Consider the following 14,381-nt stretch of genomic DNA (forward strand, 5'->3'; position numbering starts at 1 on the left):
CTCCAATCTTTTGTCTGTTACTCATTTCTAAAGACTTAGCCGAGACCTTAATCATCTTCTTCATGAGCCTTTTCCCCTCCTCCTGGAATAAGTGCTCCTTCTGCATCACCATCACACAATACTAGCATTTTTTGTTGAGATGCCCATCTCGTATATCGTTACCAGTTCCTAAAAGGTAGAGATCAGGTTTAATCCATCTTTATAGCCCCAGCACCTAGCACAGGGACTAAGCCACGGACAGTATTCAGTAAGCGCTTAGTAGACAGCACTGAACTGCTAGATTTTAAATGAAACCAACAGGCACCAGTGACCGGGCTCCATCTGTTTACCTGGACAAACAAGTCTATCAGTGAAATCCCAGTTGCTCCAAAGCTATTTCCAGCGACAAAGCTGTCTCCTCTGGGACAGACCTCACGATGCCCTGAAAGCCCAACTAAAGGCCTTTGGAGGATGGAAACATAAAGTTACATTTATTGAAATAAAGAGTTGTATCGAATGATTAATGCCAACTGTAAAAGACTTAAATTATCCAGAAAAAGACAAAGAAGTTAAGAATCACCTGAAACTGCACAAGAGAGAGCTTGCCGTTGTTAATGTTTTGGTGAACAGCCTTCTAAATATTTCTTTTACGCACTCGCACAGAATTTTACATATATTTTAAACAAATCAAATTTATACACCAGATATGCTATGTAAAAGCCTTTTACACTTTTTATTTCATAACATGCTATAGACCCCTCTGCAGCTCAATAAATATAGAGTACCTTAATCTTTAATGGCTATTTCGATGCATATTTCATCAGTGAGAAAGACCCTTGGGCATACAGTTTTGCATGCTTGTCCAATTATTGCGTTATGACAGATTCCTAGAAGTAGCACCAATGGAGCAAAGGGCATCCTCATTTAAATTTTATATATATATATGTTACTATTGAGTAAAATTCTTCTGGTTTGACATTCCCAGTTAAGGCATGAGATAGGTTCCTAACAATTTGAGTGGTGAAAATGTTTTGTTTTGCTTTGGGTGTTTTTTGTTTTGTTTTGTTTTTGTGTGTGTGTGTGGTTTATTTGATTACTAAGAAGTCGAATATCTTTCTGTATGTTTATTGTCTTTTTGTATTTTGTCTTTTTCAATTGCCTGGTCATAAACCCAGTCTATCTTTCAATGGAGTGTAATTGCATACTTCATAGATTTTAAGAGACCTTTCTCTATTAGTCATATTAAACTTATTTCTGTTGCAAATATTATTCTCACTCGGCTTGACATTTGACTTTTAACGTAGTTTATGGTGATTTGTTTGCCTGTTGCCATGCAGAGATTTTAAGTTTTTATATAGTCCAATGCATCAAGTTCTTTTTTGGCACTGGATTTTGTAGCATGGCAAAGAAGACATTTTTCTAAGATTATAAAAACACTCTTCTATATTCTTATAGTACTTTTATGGTTTCATCTTTCACAGTTCAATCTTTAGATGCATTTGTAAAGCTCTGGTATGAAGTGATGAATTCAGGAGTTTAATTTTTAATATTATACTTAAGAACAACAAAATATTTTTAAAGACTAAAATGTCAGTCGAAATGGTACCTCATCTGTATATCTTTTTATTTCAGCTAGTCATGGATGCATTTATCAAATGACAGTCACTGGGTATCATCTGTGCCTACTGCCTCTTGACCTCTCATGGTGCTTCACAAAGAAATGGCCTTCTATAAACATCCTCACTGTATGTGATAAACTCATGGGTAAAAAAATGCTTCATCACTCCACACACACACTCAGATTTATGTTCGATAAATGAAAATATATTTGTTAATTTCTATGGCGGGATTATTTTGTTAAATCACACTTTTATAGAAATGAGGTATATTATATTTACCACTCTTAGATCATATAATTTAGTCTTTTGACTTAAAGATACACACATATTTATATACCTGACCCAGTAGAGAAGCTGGTCAAGGTCAAGACAGAAAAAAAAAACATATTTCCAAAATAAAGAGATGAGTATTATGTGGGTGACTGATAAACTTTTTAAGTTTAGAGAATTACACATCCGCAATAAATGGACTATGCTTCCCACTCCAGCATAATCAAGGGAAACTAAGGCTGCTGATATGATGGTGATGTTAATAAACGGCATTCGCTCTGCATATCACGTGTCAAGTCCTATTCTAAACGCGTTGGCTAACAACGGCACATGTAAGTCTCACGACTGTCCTCTGAAGGCCGGATGGGCTGGCATTCCACATCCTTTACAGATGAGGCAACTGAGGCAAAAAGAATCTCAGTAATTTGCCAAGACTACATGTTAGTGAGTATCCAAGCCAGCCTTTGAAACCCATTTGCCAGATTTCAGGCCCGTGCATTTACCATGACAGTGAATTTCAGGTCCCCTGAAAATTGCCCTAATTACGACAATCGAGTTTCCACACATCTTCATGGAAAAGCTGAGGCTGAGCTCCTGCAGCCAGTTAGCAATTACTTTGCGAAGATGTCTGAGCAACGGTTGGTTGGGACGTAATGGCGAAGACAGATATCTCATTCCTGAGAAGGGCATCTCCCTTAGTCAAGAGTCAGCATCCTCCCTAGGGAACACAGTCGTTGACAGTGCAATAACTATGTATGGTGTCAGATGGCTACTAGACATATTGGGGTGGTCACTTTATAAGTCATACAAGTGTCTAACCACTACGTGGTACACCTAAAGCTAATATAATATCGTATGATGACTGTAATTGAAAAATATTTTTAAAAACTCAGCATCCTCAATTCTGGGCATGGTCCCACTTCTTTTGTAAAAGGAGCTGGCATGGCCCTTTAGTTTTAGTTGCCTCTTATATCGGCTGGGGATAATAATAATCATCATATGGAAAAATGCCTTATAAACTGTAAAATGAGTCAAATCACTGTGAATTCGTAATAATTCAGGGGCAAAAGGAACAGCCACATTTAAGACTCTAGGTTCCGAAGGTAGGTGGTGTGCTCGTCTCTGCAGGGAAAAGCCAGGGCCTAAATGAGGTCTAAGCACCAGACAGGTGCTGCCAGGTGGGCACTCCCAGGTGGGTGCTGCTTAGGGAGGTGCGACCGAGCAGGTGCTTATGGCAAAACAAGTCCTCTCTGTCACATCCGCCAGGATTCCAGGAAGAAGTCATTGCTTTGAATTTCTGAATTCTGTGATGTCGCTCAGGAGAAAATAACTCTGAGAAATGCTATGGGTAAAGAAGCCATCCCCCCGCTTTCTCTGTCGCTGCTGAGTCACTTTTGTAGAGCTTCCCCCCAGCACGGAGTAAGCCCTGCCTGCTCCAGTCTTTGGCACCTTTCACCGGATGGTACCAGGAGGCCCGGAGGCACCAGCAGCAGCCTCACGGCCTTCTCCAAGGCCAAGTTCATTCTTATTTTATGCCTGAGGAAAGGCCCAGGCAGCTGTAGAGGAGGCCAGGCACCTGGAGGGGCAAGAGAGGAAATGAAGCAAACCCTCAAGGCATAACATGGAAGGGAGGCCACTCAGGTCCCCGCCGGCATGTCCCTGCCAATGGCCTCTGAGAACTCAGAGGCTCCCTCATCTTGCAATCACTAAATGACAAATGGTCCTAGTTTCCACTCATCTCTAACATTAAAAGAGCAGGCTCATGATACCAGCTGACAAGGGACAGCAAAATAGCACTTGGATTTTTCTTTTTTTTAATACAGAGAGCATATAGCGCATGTCCTGACTTTTTGTCATGGAAGATTTTTCCAAATAGAAATTCCATTCTGCCTCTATCTCAGCTCGATTAAACGTGCATCAATGAGCTTCTAGCAAGGTATATTTTCAGGTGGCCCAGGGGGCCACCAAAGAAGTTGGGCCAATAGATTTACAACTAATGCTTGAGGGCTAATTATGCACTGGGCGTGGGTCTCCTAGCTTTCCGTTGCTAACTCATCTGAGCCTCCGCACAACTCCGAGGAGTGGGTACCGGAATCATCTCCACGTTACAGATGAGGAGATCAGGCGTTACCGAGGTTAGGTTAGCTGTCAGAGACGACACAGAGTGGGGAGACTGGCGAGAGGCCTGGCTCGTCGGGGAACCTGCAATCGCTCCTTTCACCTGGTCCAGGCCGTTGTTCTCTCCTGTCAAAGTCACAAGCACCTGTGAGACTGGCCCAGGAACCACCTCGCAGAAGGAAATGAAACTAAGATCCTTTGAGCAGCTTCTCGGAGTCAGACCCTGGGCTCAGCGCTTTCGCTTCGGGGCCGTGAATCTCCTGGCCCAGGCAGGCCGACTTCTCTAATTTCATGAGCTGCATGGACACTTTGAGCCATTAAGACCTTTCTGAGGCTCGGCTCGAGACATCATGGAGTCTTCAAAGACTAAACCCAAAGCTATGTTCCTCCCTCACCCGACTCATGTTTTCAGGTTATCGTTATTATTATTTTTTTACTACAATCCGATTCTGACACGGATCCATCAAGCACTTCTCCTGCCTTTAAGGTTCTTTACCAACTCAATGAAAACAAAAATGGGGAAAAAGATTTGTCTCTGCCCTTTGGGAAAGAACAACTTTAGAAGTCGATAGAAGCTTTGCTGGCCAGCAAAAACGCGACATGAGAGGCAGCTAACTGACCTCTCATCGGCCCCTCCTTGTCTGCTCAACTGCCTGGTAACCTCTGCCTCTCTGGTGGCCCAGGGCACTCGCTCTCTCCTCCCAGCTGAGTGCACCCCCCACCCCTGGAGAATCAAGGCAGGAAATGAGGGCTGCCGCCTCGGCCTCGGCCTAGGTCCTGTTCTCTTAGATTTCAACGGTAAATAAACTCAAAAACCGAAACTCGAAAGGTGGTAAACACTACCTTTCAGTGACTTAAACTAGCACTATCCAACAGAAACACAGCGTGCGTTATATATGCACTTAAAATATTTCTAGTAGCCCCATTAAATGAATAAAAAGAAACTGGAGAAATTAATTTCCATAATACATTTTATTTAACCCGATACATCCAAAATATCATCTTGATATGTAATCAATAAAACGATTATTAATGATCTATTTTACATTCTTTTTTTATACTAAGTCCTCACATTCGTATGCGTATTTCACACTTGCAACATATCTCAATAGGACTGGTCACACTTCACACAATCAAGAGTCACATGGAGCCAGTGGCTACTACACTGGACGGCACGGAGTTAAACATCATTCTCTGCTACGACCTTATAAACACGAATAGATTAATTCACCTGCACACACTTTACACAATCAGCAATTATTACAGGGGAAAGCAGTGAATTATTACTTTGCCTCCAACTGCTTTGAATCTCTAAATGAACCTGATCTATTTTCTGATGTAATTTTCACCATAACCTGGGAAGTCGATCTGTACCGTATTTCATAGGGGTAACAGAATGGAATAAAAGCATCTCTCTCTCTCTCTCTCTCTCTCTCTCTCTCTCTCTCTCTCTCTCTCTCTCTCTCTCTCTCTCTCTCTCTCTCTCTCTCACACACACACACACACACACACACACACACACATCCTTGTTCTATGCTCTCGATTTATGCAGCCAAGGATCAGAACGGAACTGAAACCACACGGCAATACAGAGCCCAAGGGAAAGGAAGCAGCTTCCCGACACAGTGCAAGAAAGGGAGAGTTAAAAACAAAAACAAACAAGCGAAACAAGCAAAGAAGCAAGCAAGCGATGAAGGGGCCGGATGGAGGTCGGCGGAGAGGACGCCGCGCCATTCCAGGTGGCGGGCTGCAACACCTGAACGACGGCGGTGGCAGGTAAAGCGGCACTGGGAGGGCGTGAGAGTCCCAGGATCTGGGGACTGGAAGAGACACCGGGGTCAAGTTCAAGGCCTTCTCAAGAGCAAAGCCTACATTCTTGGAGGAATGGTGGGGACCCTCGTGCAAAGAGTAAAGTCAACATGACTAAGGAGCGTTCCCCCGCTTGGGGATGGGCTGCAGAAGAGAGAAGAGCTCAGGTTTGCCATGTTAATTTCCCTGATAAGGTCTGCATCTGTTCTACGCACCTACGTTCACGGACTGAGTGGCGGCCAAAAGGAATCCAAAAAGCACTTGGCTTTCCTTAGAACTTGCTCAACTAGTTCATGATAACTTGAATGTGTTAGTCACTTACATTCTGCTCAGCTGGCCCCTAAATGACCTCAGCAGGTCCGCTGACCACTCTTCACATCTGCCCTGACCACTGAGGGATGGAAATTCCTGTCTGGAGATGTGCTATCAGGCCTGGATTTTACCTCTGAGAGGGCCACAGTATGCGAGGCACAACTTTAGATCTGAAAGTGTTTATGCTTTGATATACAAAGTGAAGAAAGTCTATAGGTAAATGTCAGTGAAAAAGCACCTCATCAATGGCCCTTCAAATTCTATGAAATCTAAGAGTCAAGATGCCCCCTTATCACTTAATCGTCGATGGTGGAATATTCTACAGAAATACTGTCACACACATTTGGAGTGGTCGGTCTCCTAAACAGCCAAGCCATTACAGAGACCGAATTGCTTCATAAAAACAGAAATCACCATTTGTGAAAACACATTGCTTATCAATGCTCCCCAGCATGTCCTTAGAAGCTATGAAATTAAATTAACACCTTTAGGACAAGGATCGAATGTGTGTGTACACACGCTCGAAGACGCATACTTCGGAGCCGACCCCAAATATGCCACACTTCACAGACTTTGTCAACTCTTCAACAACAACATGTGGCAATAACATGTTCAAACATTTAAAACCATTTAGCTTTTAAAATGTGAATGAGGCCATTTTATTCAGTGAAAAATAGAAGAGTGGTTTAGAAACAGAATATCACTGTCCAGGTTGGAATAGAAACCAGGCATGGAGCTCCCGCAGCCTCTCTCAGTGGGTATGGTAACCAGTCTCCAAAGATGGTCCTCAACAATTCTTCCTCTCTGTATACAAATAGACTTAAGAGATAGACAGCGTTTATGCTCCCTTGACCCTGGGTGGATCTTGTGACTTGTGGCAAAAGTGACATCCTTGGACTTTTAAAGCCCAGGTCTTAAGAGGTATAGCAGCTTCCTCTTTCCTTCTTGGAAGTCAGAAGTTTTGACTCCCAAGAAAGACCTGGTAGACAGAGGCCTGAAGCCACCTCGGTCAGATGAGGTCCCAGTCGAATGCAGCTGCACAACTGAGCCCAGGCAAACACAGGAAATGAACCCCAGCCACCCCACAGAATCGTGAGGAATAATAAATCAATGTTTCTTCAAGCCACCACGTCTGGGGTCCTCTGTTATGCGTGGTAATAGACCACTGAAACAATGGGCCGCAGAACACATCAGATGATTAAAAGCGAGCCAGATCTCCCATTCACCTGTGACCATCTGTGATCATATTGGGATTCTGTACACTTCTGCCTGTGAACTAATTTCAGTAGAGAAACACAGATGGGACTGTCTCTTTTCATATTCATACTCCGGCATTCAGGAACATCTCGGATACTGGTACTGATGCTTGCACTGGACTCCTTCCTGTAGGACTAGAAAAAATTACTTCCCTTGACTGGTTCATCAAGCTCTCTCTCTCCCTGCTTCACCTAACACCATGCCTCAGACCTGCGAATGTTTATGTTAGAAAGAGTAACAAGATGACAAATGCCGGAGGGAATAAAACTTCAATATGAGTATGAACGGTGAAAAGTTGGTAGAGGCCTTAATTGAACTTCATGGCATGGACCACATAGAATTACACAGACAGCAAAGACCAGGCAGGCTTGGGGTAAACTGAGCTATTAGCCCCAATTCTTGACCCTTCGCCACACCCTTGCCACAAATGCACTGTGGTCCGGTGTACTTCTCTTCCTCTTGTTCATGTGACTTGACTTGAATGTCGATGCAAGTGATAATGTGCCAGCTCTAAGCCCAAGCTTAAGCGGCGTCTTGTGTATCACTTGCACTTTTAGCCTTCTGCAAAAGGAAGGCATGCCCGCCTTAGCTCACGGGTCCCTGGAGGAAGATGAGAGACCAGCAGAGCCACTCCAGTTGACCCACCAACCCATGATCAAGAAAGACAAAGACGTGCTCATCGCTGAATGCCACTGAGACCCCGAATTGACAAGGCTCCTTTATTCAAAGCTAACGTTTGCAAAATACACATGGTACTCCAGAACAACAGAAAGTCTTCCTGGCTATAAAAGTTGTGACTAAACTAGCAAATGAATGGTTAGGTTCCAATTTAGCTGTTTTTTTTCCAGAAACTGGTTTTCGTGATCTACATTCTAGTTTTATTAAGATGCCGATATGTGACTCTTCTCCATGGTTCTAAATTCTATAGGTAGTCGTCACTAGAGCGAATTTGATCCAGCAAGAAGTACTTCTCCTTACAAAACAAAGCAAAACAAAACAAAGCAAAACAAAACAAAGCAAAACAAAACAAAACAAAGCAAAACAAAACAAAGCAAAGCAAAACAAAACAAAGCAAAACAAAACAAAGCAAAGCAAAACAAAACAAAACAAAACAAAACAAAACAAAACCCTCTTACCCGTATGTACCAGTTCACTTTAAGCAGAGTATTAATCCTCCCAGATCACCAGGGGACTGAAGCAACCAGGACAATGGACCTAAGCTATAGATTCTCATGCAGAATTATTTGACAGTGACTGAATACATGCAACTTCAGCTATTTACACATCAACATTATTTCAAAGAGGTTCTTTACTGAACAAGAGATGAAGACTCCCGCTTACGCATACAAGTGCTTTGCAAACGTCAAGTAGTGCGTTTCGCTGTTAAACTATTTCAGCAAAAGCAGCTTCGCCTGCTTTGTACTAACTGGAATTTTGTACTGACACATACATGCGCTTCATCAGAAAAATAACTGATCTCCAAAGGAACAAACTCAAGGTTAGACAAACTCACGAGCCTGTCAGCGGCCAGTGGTTCCTGAGTGAGTTGGGCTTATTTTGCAATCACAGGGCAGGCTCAGTGGTTCACTGGGGACCACGGCCTGACCGAAGGGACAACGGCATCCCCACCGACTGTCACCGCAGGGAATGAAGACCCACTTTTGTCAGGTCTTCCGAAGAAATTAGGGGCTTCGTGTGAAACATCTGGATTTTTAAAGGCCACCTTGCTCCTCATTTTAAAATTCTCTGGGTAGTCCCAGAAATACATATTTGCATGAGATATTCTAACGTCACCTTGAAATGTCATAGAAAGGTTAAAAGATGATTATTAAATTTATCGTATCTGTATTTTTGAATCTGAAATTTATAATTCACTCTCTCGTAACTTTCTAATGACTCTAAAAAGCACCTCGCTGTTTTGTTTATAAATTCTCGCTCACTCCGCCCTTGGACCTTTATGTTTGCAAGCTTATAGTTCTTCTCCACCAAGTCACTCTTTACCTAGTTATTTAAAGTTTGACTTAAATGCTGCCTATTGCGTAAAACCTCCAGGATCCTCCAGAAGTCCTCGACGTGTAAGTTACAATGACTGTCTGATGGCAGAGACCTGCACTGACACCCGACACATCTCATGAGCCCCTTCCCAGGACCCTTCAAATGGTGTAATACGACAACACAAGCATCCACTGCCCCGGAAGCGACGGGCCCGGATCAACAGGTCAAGAATGAAGCTCGAAGGCACTCACCGCCAAACACATCTCCGTTCTGGTAGTTCTTCCCTTTCTGGGCTTCCTCTTCGTTTTGGACAGTGGCGACATGCTTGGCGGAGGCACAGCCCATAGTCTCATTCGCTCAGCTTCAGCCGGGCTGAACTGCAAATCATCTCTACAGACACGGGGACATTTTTCTTTTCTTTAAACACCAAGAAAATCGATCTTCCTGCGGAGTCGGTCGAGATGTGAGCACCTGCAAGGTCAGAAAGCCAGATCAGGATGCGTGAGACGAGACCATGCCCCAGTGTCTGGCTGAGCCGTGTGACCAGCAGAGCACAAGAATCCCTGCGAGACCCCACTGTGCAGGGGGTGAGCCGGGGTGGTACAGAGCACAGTGCGACATGGCCCATCCTTACCCGGTCCCCGCCATGGAAGCAAGATCAGAAGGCGCACGCCCCCGGCACGACACACGGCTGCATGTTTTGGAAGATGTAAAAAGACGTATATTTGTTCATTCAGATAAGTACCTGAGCACTGCTACTTGCCACACATAGACTTAAAGTGCACGTATGTTTACTAACGTTCTAGAATATCGAAAACCTCCAGTAGGGAGAGCGCACTCGTGAGATGCGCCCCGCTCGGGAGGCTGGAGGAGGTTCTCCACCTTCCCCATCCTGGCCTTGCAGTCCTGCTCTTCCCGGCTCTCACGTTTTGCCAGGAGGAGGTGGCTTTCCTCCTCGGGCTGAGAAATGGGCTCGTCTACACATTCCTGGTAGGCTTTATAAGTAATTCTATATTCCATTTTACCCGAGGTGACACTGTTGCAGACGAGAAAGAAGATATGGGGGTGAGGACTTAAATTTACTTTTGTCCATTCTCTGTTTAGCTAGCTGAATGTGTTAAGGATGGAGCAGATGTAGGACTATGAAGAAAAAAGGCAGACGCCTATGTCTTCGAGAGCCTTCATGCCTTAATCTGAGTTCTAATAAAAGCTGGACAAGTGTTTCAGGGATGAAGCACAAAGGAGATAATCTCCCCGTTAACTGAAAAGTCACCGTCCTCTGCCCCAAATTCTCAGCGCTCACTCTGCTGAAGCTGCTCCTTCTTACTTACTTTACCCTTTCCTCATCCTTGTCCAGCCATTCCATTCTTACAGACGACTTATTCCAGTCTTACAGGTGTTTCCTTTGGACCGTCTACCCATCCCTTCGCCTCCATCCTCCACACTGTACCACAGGCCCTCGCCTCCTCACACCCCAGCGGAGAGGAAGAGCATCGAGCCGCTGCTCCTAATTTTCCTTCGCACCTGCCTCCCGCGACTCTCCTCACTCTTTTACGAACAACCGATGTCGCTCCATCTCAAGATCAGGGCTCCCGAAACGCGACTGTAACCGTTCTCTTCCGCCAATGTCGCTGTCCCTAAGCCCTCCTTCCCAGAGCACAGATGACATCTACGGATGTTGAAATCAAGCCATTTAGATCATAACATCTCAGCAAGGGAATTTTTTCAAAGTAGCCTAACACTCCACGATAATCCTAAATCGATCCAACAAAGGGACTTTGACACAAAGGTTATGACCTTAAATTGAGCAAGCGAATACGAATTTCAATATTGATGCAATGGCTACAACACTAGCCATGTCTCTATATAGTTCTTCAGAGTGTTTTCTATCGCTGGTTATAATAAATCTTGAACAGGAAGGACAGGGTTAGTTGGTGAAGTTTTCCAAATAAGAAATATTTTTTTTTTCCTAGAAAGTCAGTGCTTATAGTTTTTCTGCATTATTAGGTAACTTAGTGTTAACACATTTTCATCTTTAAAAGCCATATGGAGCACGCACACACACACACACACACACACACACACACCTATTCTTAGCAATAATGCCATTAAAGAAATGCGATTTTGGTTTGATGGTCTATTCATACTGGTCTCTAAAGCTCAGGGGCTTGATGGGGCACATTTGCTGACATTTAAAAAAAAAAATTCACATAATACAGTGTAGTGAGTAACAAGATAGAGGTTTCATAGGAATCTGCAACAATATAGTATGCAGAAAGACAGACTAAATTATGACTGGACAAAGGCAAGAGCTAAGAGAGGAAGTGGTATTTTGAGGGGGGGGTCAGAAATTCAGTAGAAATTCACCAGGCTGAGAGGATGGCAGCATGGTCCAGACGTACATAAGGCACTCCCAAGCTAAGACCCTAGACTGTGTTAGAGCACAGGGCGAGTGTGTGTGTGCGTGTGTGTGTGTACGCGCGCGCACGTGCACGTGTGTGTGCTTGTTCAGAGGGGTCAAGGTGGGGGCAGGACAGGGAAGAAGATCGTACTGCTGATGTTTCGTGCAGGGCCTGGAGGCCTTGCTAACTTCATCCAATTCAACAAAAACAAACTGTAAAACGTCCTAAGATATAGGAAGTCTTCGTGATCCAAACTTGAGCAGGCTTTGAGAGACGTTAACTTAGTAGTGTCAAAATGCATTCTGTTAACCTAAGACGATGGTTTTTGAAGAAACATCGCTGAAATACGAGACAAAACCAGCAGGTGTCGGGATTCGGTTCTGAGGTCAGGAGAAGAGAGAACACTCCGCTCTAACCAGGTGGCTGCTCAGGGTTGCCGTGATCACTGCTGCTGCCGCTCTGCATCCCCCAACACCCCTTTCTCAGGGGCTGCACCCCCTTTCCTCCTCACCTCTGGCATCACCAGCTAAGGTTACAGGTGTGGGCTCCCAGAATGCATTCCTTCCTTTTCAAAAAGGAATGTGGCAAAACCACCTCACACTACACGGGATAGCAACTCAAAGGGAGAGGGCGAACCTTGCCTGCTTCTCTGCCTGCTAGACTGTGCCAACTCTTTGACGTTTGATGGAAACTTCGGAATAAACAAAGTAAAAATAGGAAGGAGAGTGGGAAACCCTAACAAGCTTCCCGAAGGACAGGGGTAATCCAGGGACAATTTATAATCATCCTCTCTGAGCGTCTTCTTGCTTTCTTCTCATTCCTATTTATTTCATGTCACCGCCTCATATGGTATATCCAAGAAGTAAATGAAAGAATCTGAGAGGTGAATTTTCCTTTGCTACCCTTGAAAAGCACTGGGTGGTGTTTTAAAAGTTGTGTTTGTATCAAAAAAAAATCTTACTTGAATTTAAAAAGTTGAAATCTCATGGAAGACAAATACATTGCAGCAGGCTAACAAGATGCCGAAGATGTAAGAAGAATTTTTAAAGTACCTCTCTGTCATTCAGGCATGGAGGTTGAGGGGCATGTTAACAAGCAGATTAGACATAATTTACATTCAAGTCAAGTGATGACTCAAGAAGTTTCCATTTAATTATATGTTTTATAACAGCACTATTGCTCGATATGAGTTTTCTCCAAATCATAACTAGGTGTAGATATTGTTTTGAAACATATACACTATATATTTTACAGCAGTAACTTAAAGGATATTTTTAAATTTTATAGCTTCGTTAAAAATATATGTTAATTCTTTGCCCATTTTGAAGGTGACATTTATGAAGTCATTTGAGAGGCATAAGACCTCTGATTCTTAATGACCATGGATCACTGAAGAAAGTTTTTTTTTACTATGTCCTTTGCATTCTGCGCATGAAAAATTGTCTAATCATTCATTCGTTTAATCAATAGCTATTTATTGAAAACTGCTAAGTGACAGGCACGTGTTTGGCGGGCATTGGGGTATACAGAGGTAAACAAGACAAGATAGGCTTTTGCTCCCGGTCCCCCCAAAATGTGAACATTTGGAGAAAGGAGATCATTAGAAAGACCGGTGTCACAGCGATGAGGTGCAGTTACTTCAGGTCAAATATAATATGACAGGGGATTTACCCCACAAGGCGCCTGATTCAACCTTGTGAGAGGATGTCACGGAGGTCAGGTCCCAGCTAAAGCAACATCACTACGACACCCCTCCGCGCCTGCATTTTCATGGTTTGATATACATCAAGATTAATCATTTCTACTGAACATTCTCTTACTTGACCTCAACCCAAGTGAAACCTCAAATTGAACAGATCTTCAGAAATGTCCTCCTAACGACTACTACGGTAACCTGCTCAAAAACATTTCCCTTCATTTTGTACTATCCTTCACATAAACCCTAGCATTTTCTTCCAGCTTCCACTTTTCCATTAGGTTTGCTCAACCTTTCTCTTCCAATCCTCGCACCCTCTATTGACTTATCTCCTTGAAACCACACGACTTAGAGAGGTTAAGTCTGATGGTGCAAACGAGTGTTCAGAGACCACAGCACTGAACAGATCTGAGCGTCTTGTTTTCATATATTGTTATCAACAACATGCCATTTCTAAAGTCACAGATCACAGTGTGAGAATTAAACGGAAACATCTCTTTGACGTTTGGTGGAAACTTCTGAGACCAAGTCCTACCGAGGATGATTATTTTAAAACTAAATAATCTATGTGATAGGATCATCAGGCACCTCTAAAAACATAAGGCCCTATTAATTATCCATGGCTGTGTGTAAAAGTCTCCCCAGATGGTAGTATGGCTACATATCCTGTATCATGTAAGGAGAAGTTTTTTTAAAATTTTTTTTGTAAATGTAAGCATTATTTTATTTCATGGTTTTCCTTGGAGCCATGGCGGTTTATACTGGCATAAGGAGCGCGACTTGTACTGATAGTTTTCCAGTTTCCCGATCAAGTCTAGAAATAACTTCCTATTTAACCCAGTGAACTAACGAACGATTAAGAGGATGCCAAAACTTAGGCACTGTGCTGAAGCCACATTCTCCGAGGTCACCTATTGTTTCTTG

The 14,381-nt window shown here is 43.4% G+C and overlaps 1 protein-coding gene across 2 annotated transcripts in view; it reads right to left on the reverse strand.

Annotated features, from left to right (window-relative positions):
• Nucleotides 1-14,381, reverse strand: part of CUNH1orf21 (chromosome unknown C1orf21 homolog) — a 187,609-nt gene that overhangs the window by 105,594 nt on the left and 67,634 nt on the right. For both annotated transcript variants that reach the window (XM_016145607.2, XM_016145606.2), the window contains exon 2: nucleotides 9,611-9,830. In XM_016145607.2, coding sequence (XP_016001093.1) covers nucleotides 9,611-9,704 — 94 coding nt within the window. In that variant the 5' untranslated portion in view covers nucleotides 9,705-9,830. The remainder of the gene's footprint in view (nucleotides 1-9,610; nucleotides 9,831-14,381) is intronic.

Source organism: Rousettus aegyptiacus, unplaced genomic scaffold, assembly GCF_014176215.1.
Source record: "Rousettus aegyptiacus isolate mRouAeg1 unplaced genomic scaffold, mRouAeg1.p scaffold_m13_p_17, whole genome shotgun sequence".
NCBI classification, from domain to species: Eukaryota; Metazoa; Chordata; class Mammalia; order Chiroptera; family Pteropodidae; genus Rousettus; species Rousettus aegyptiacus.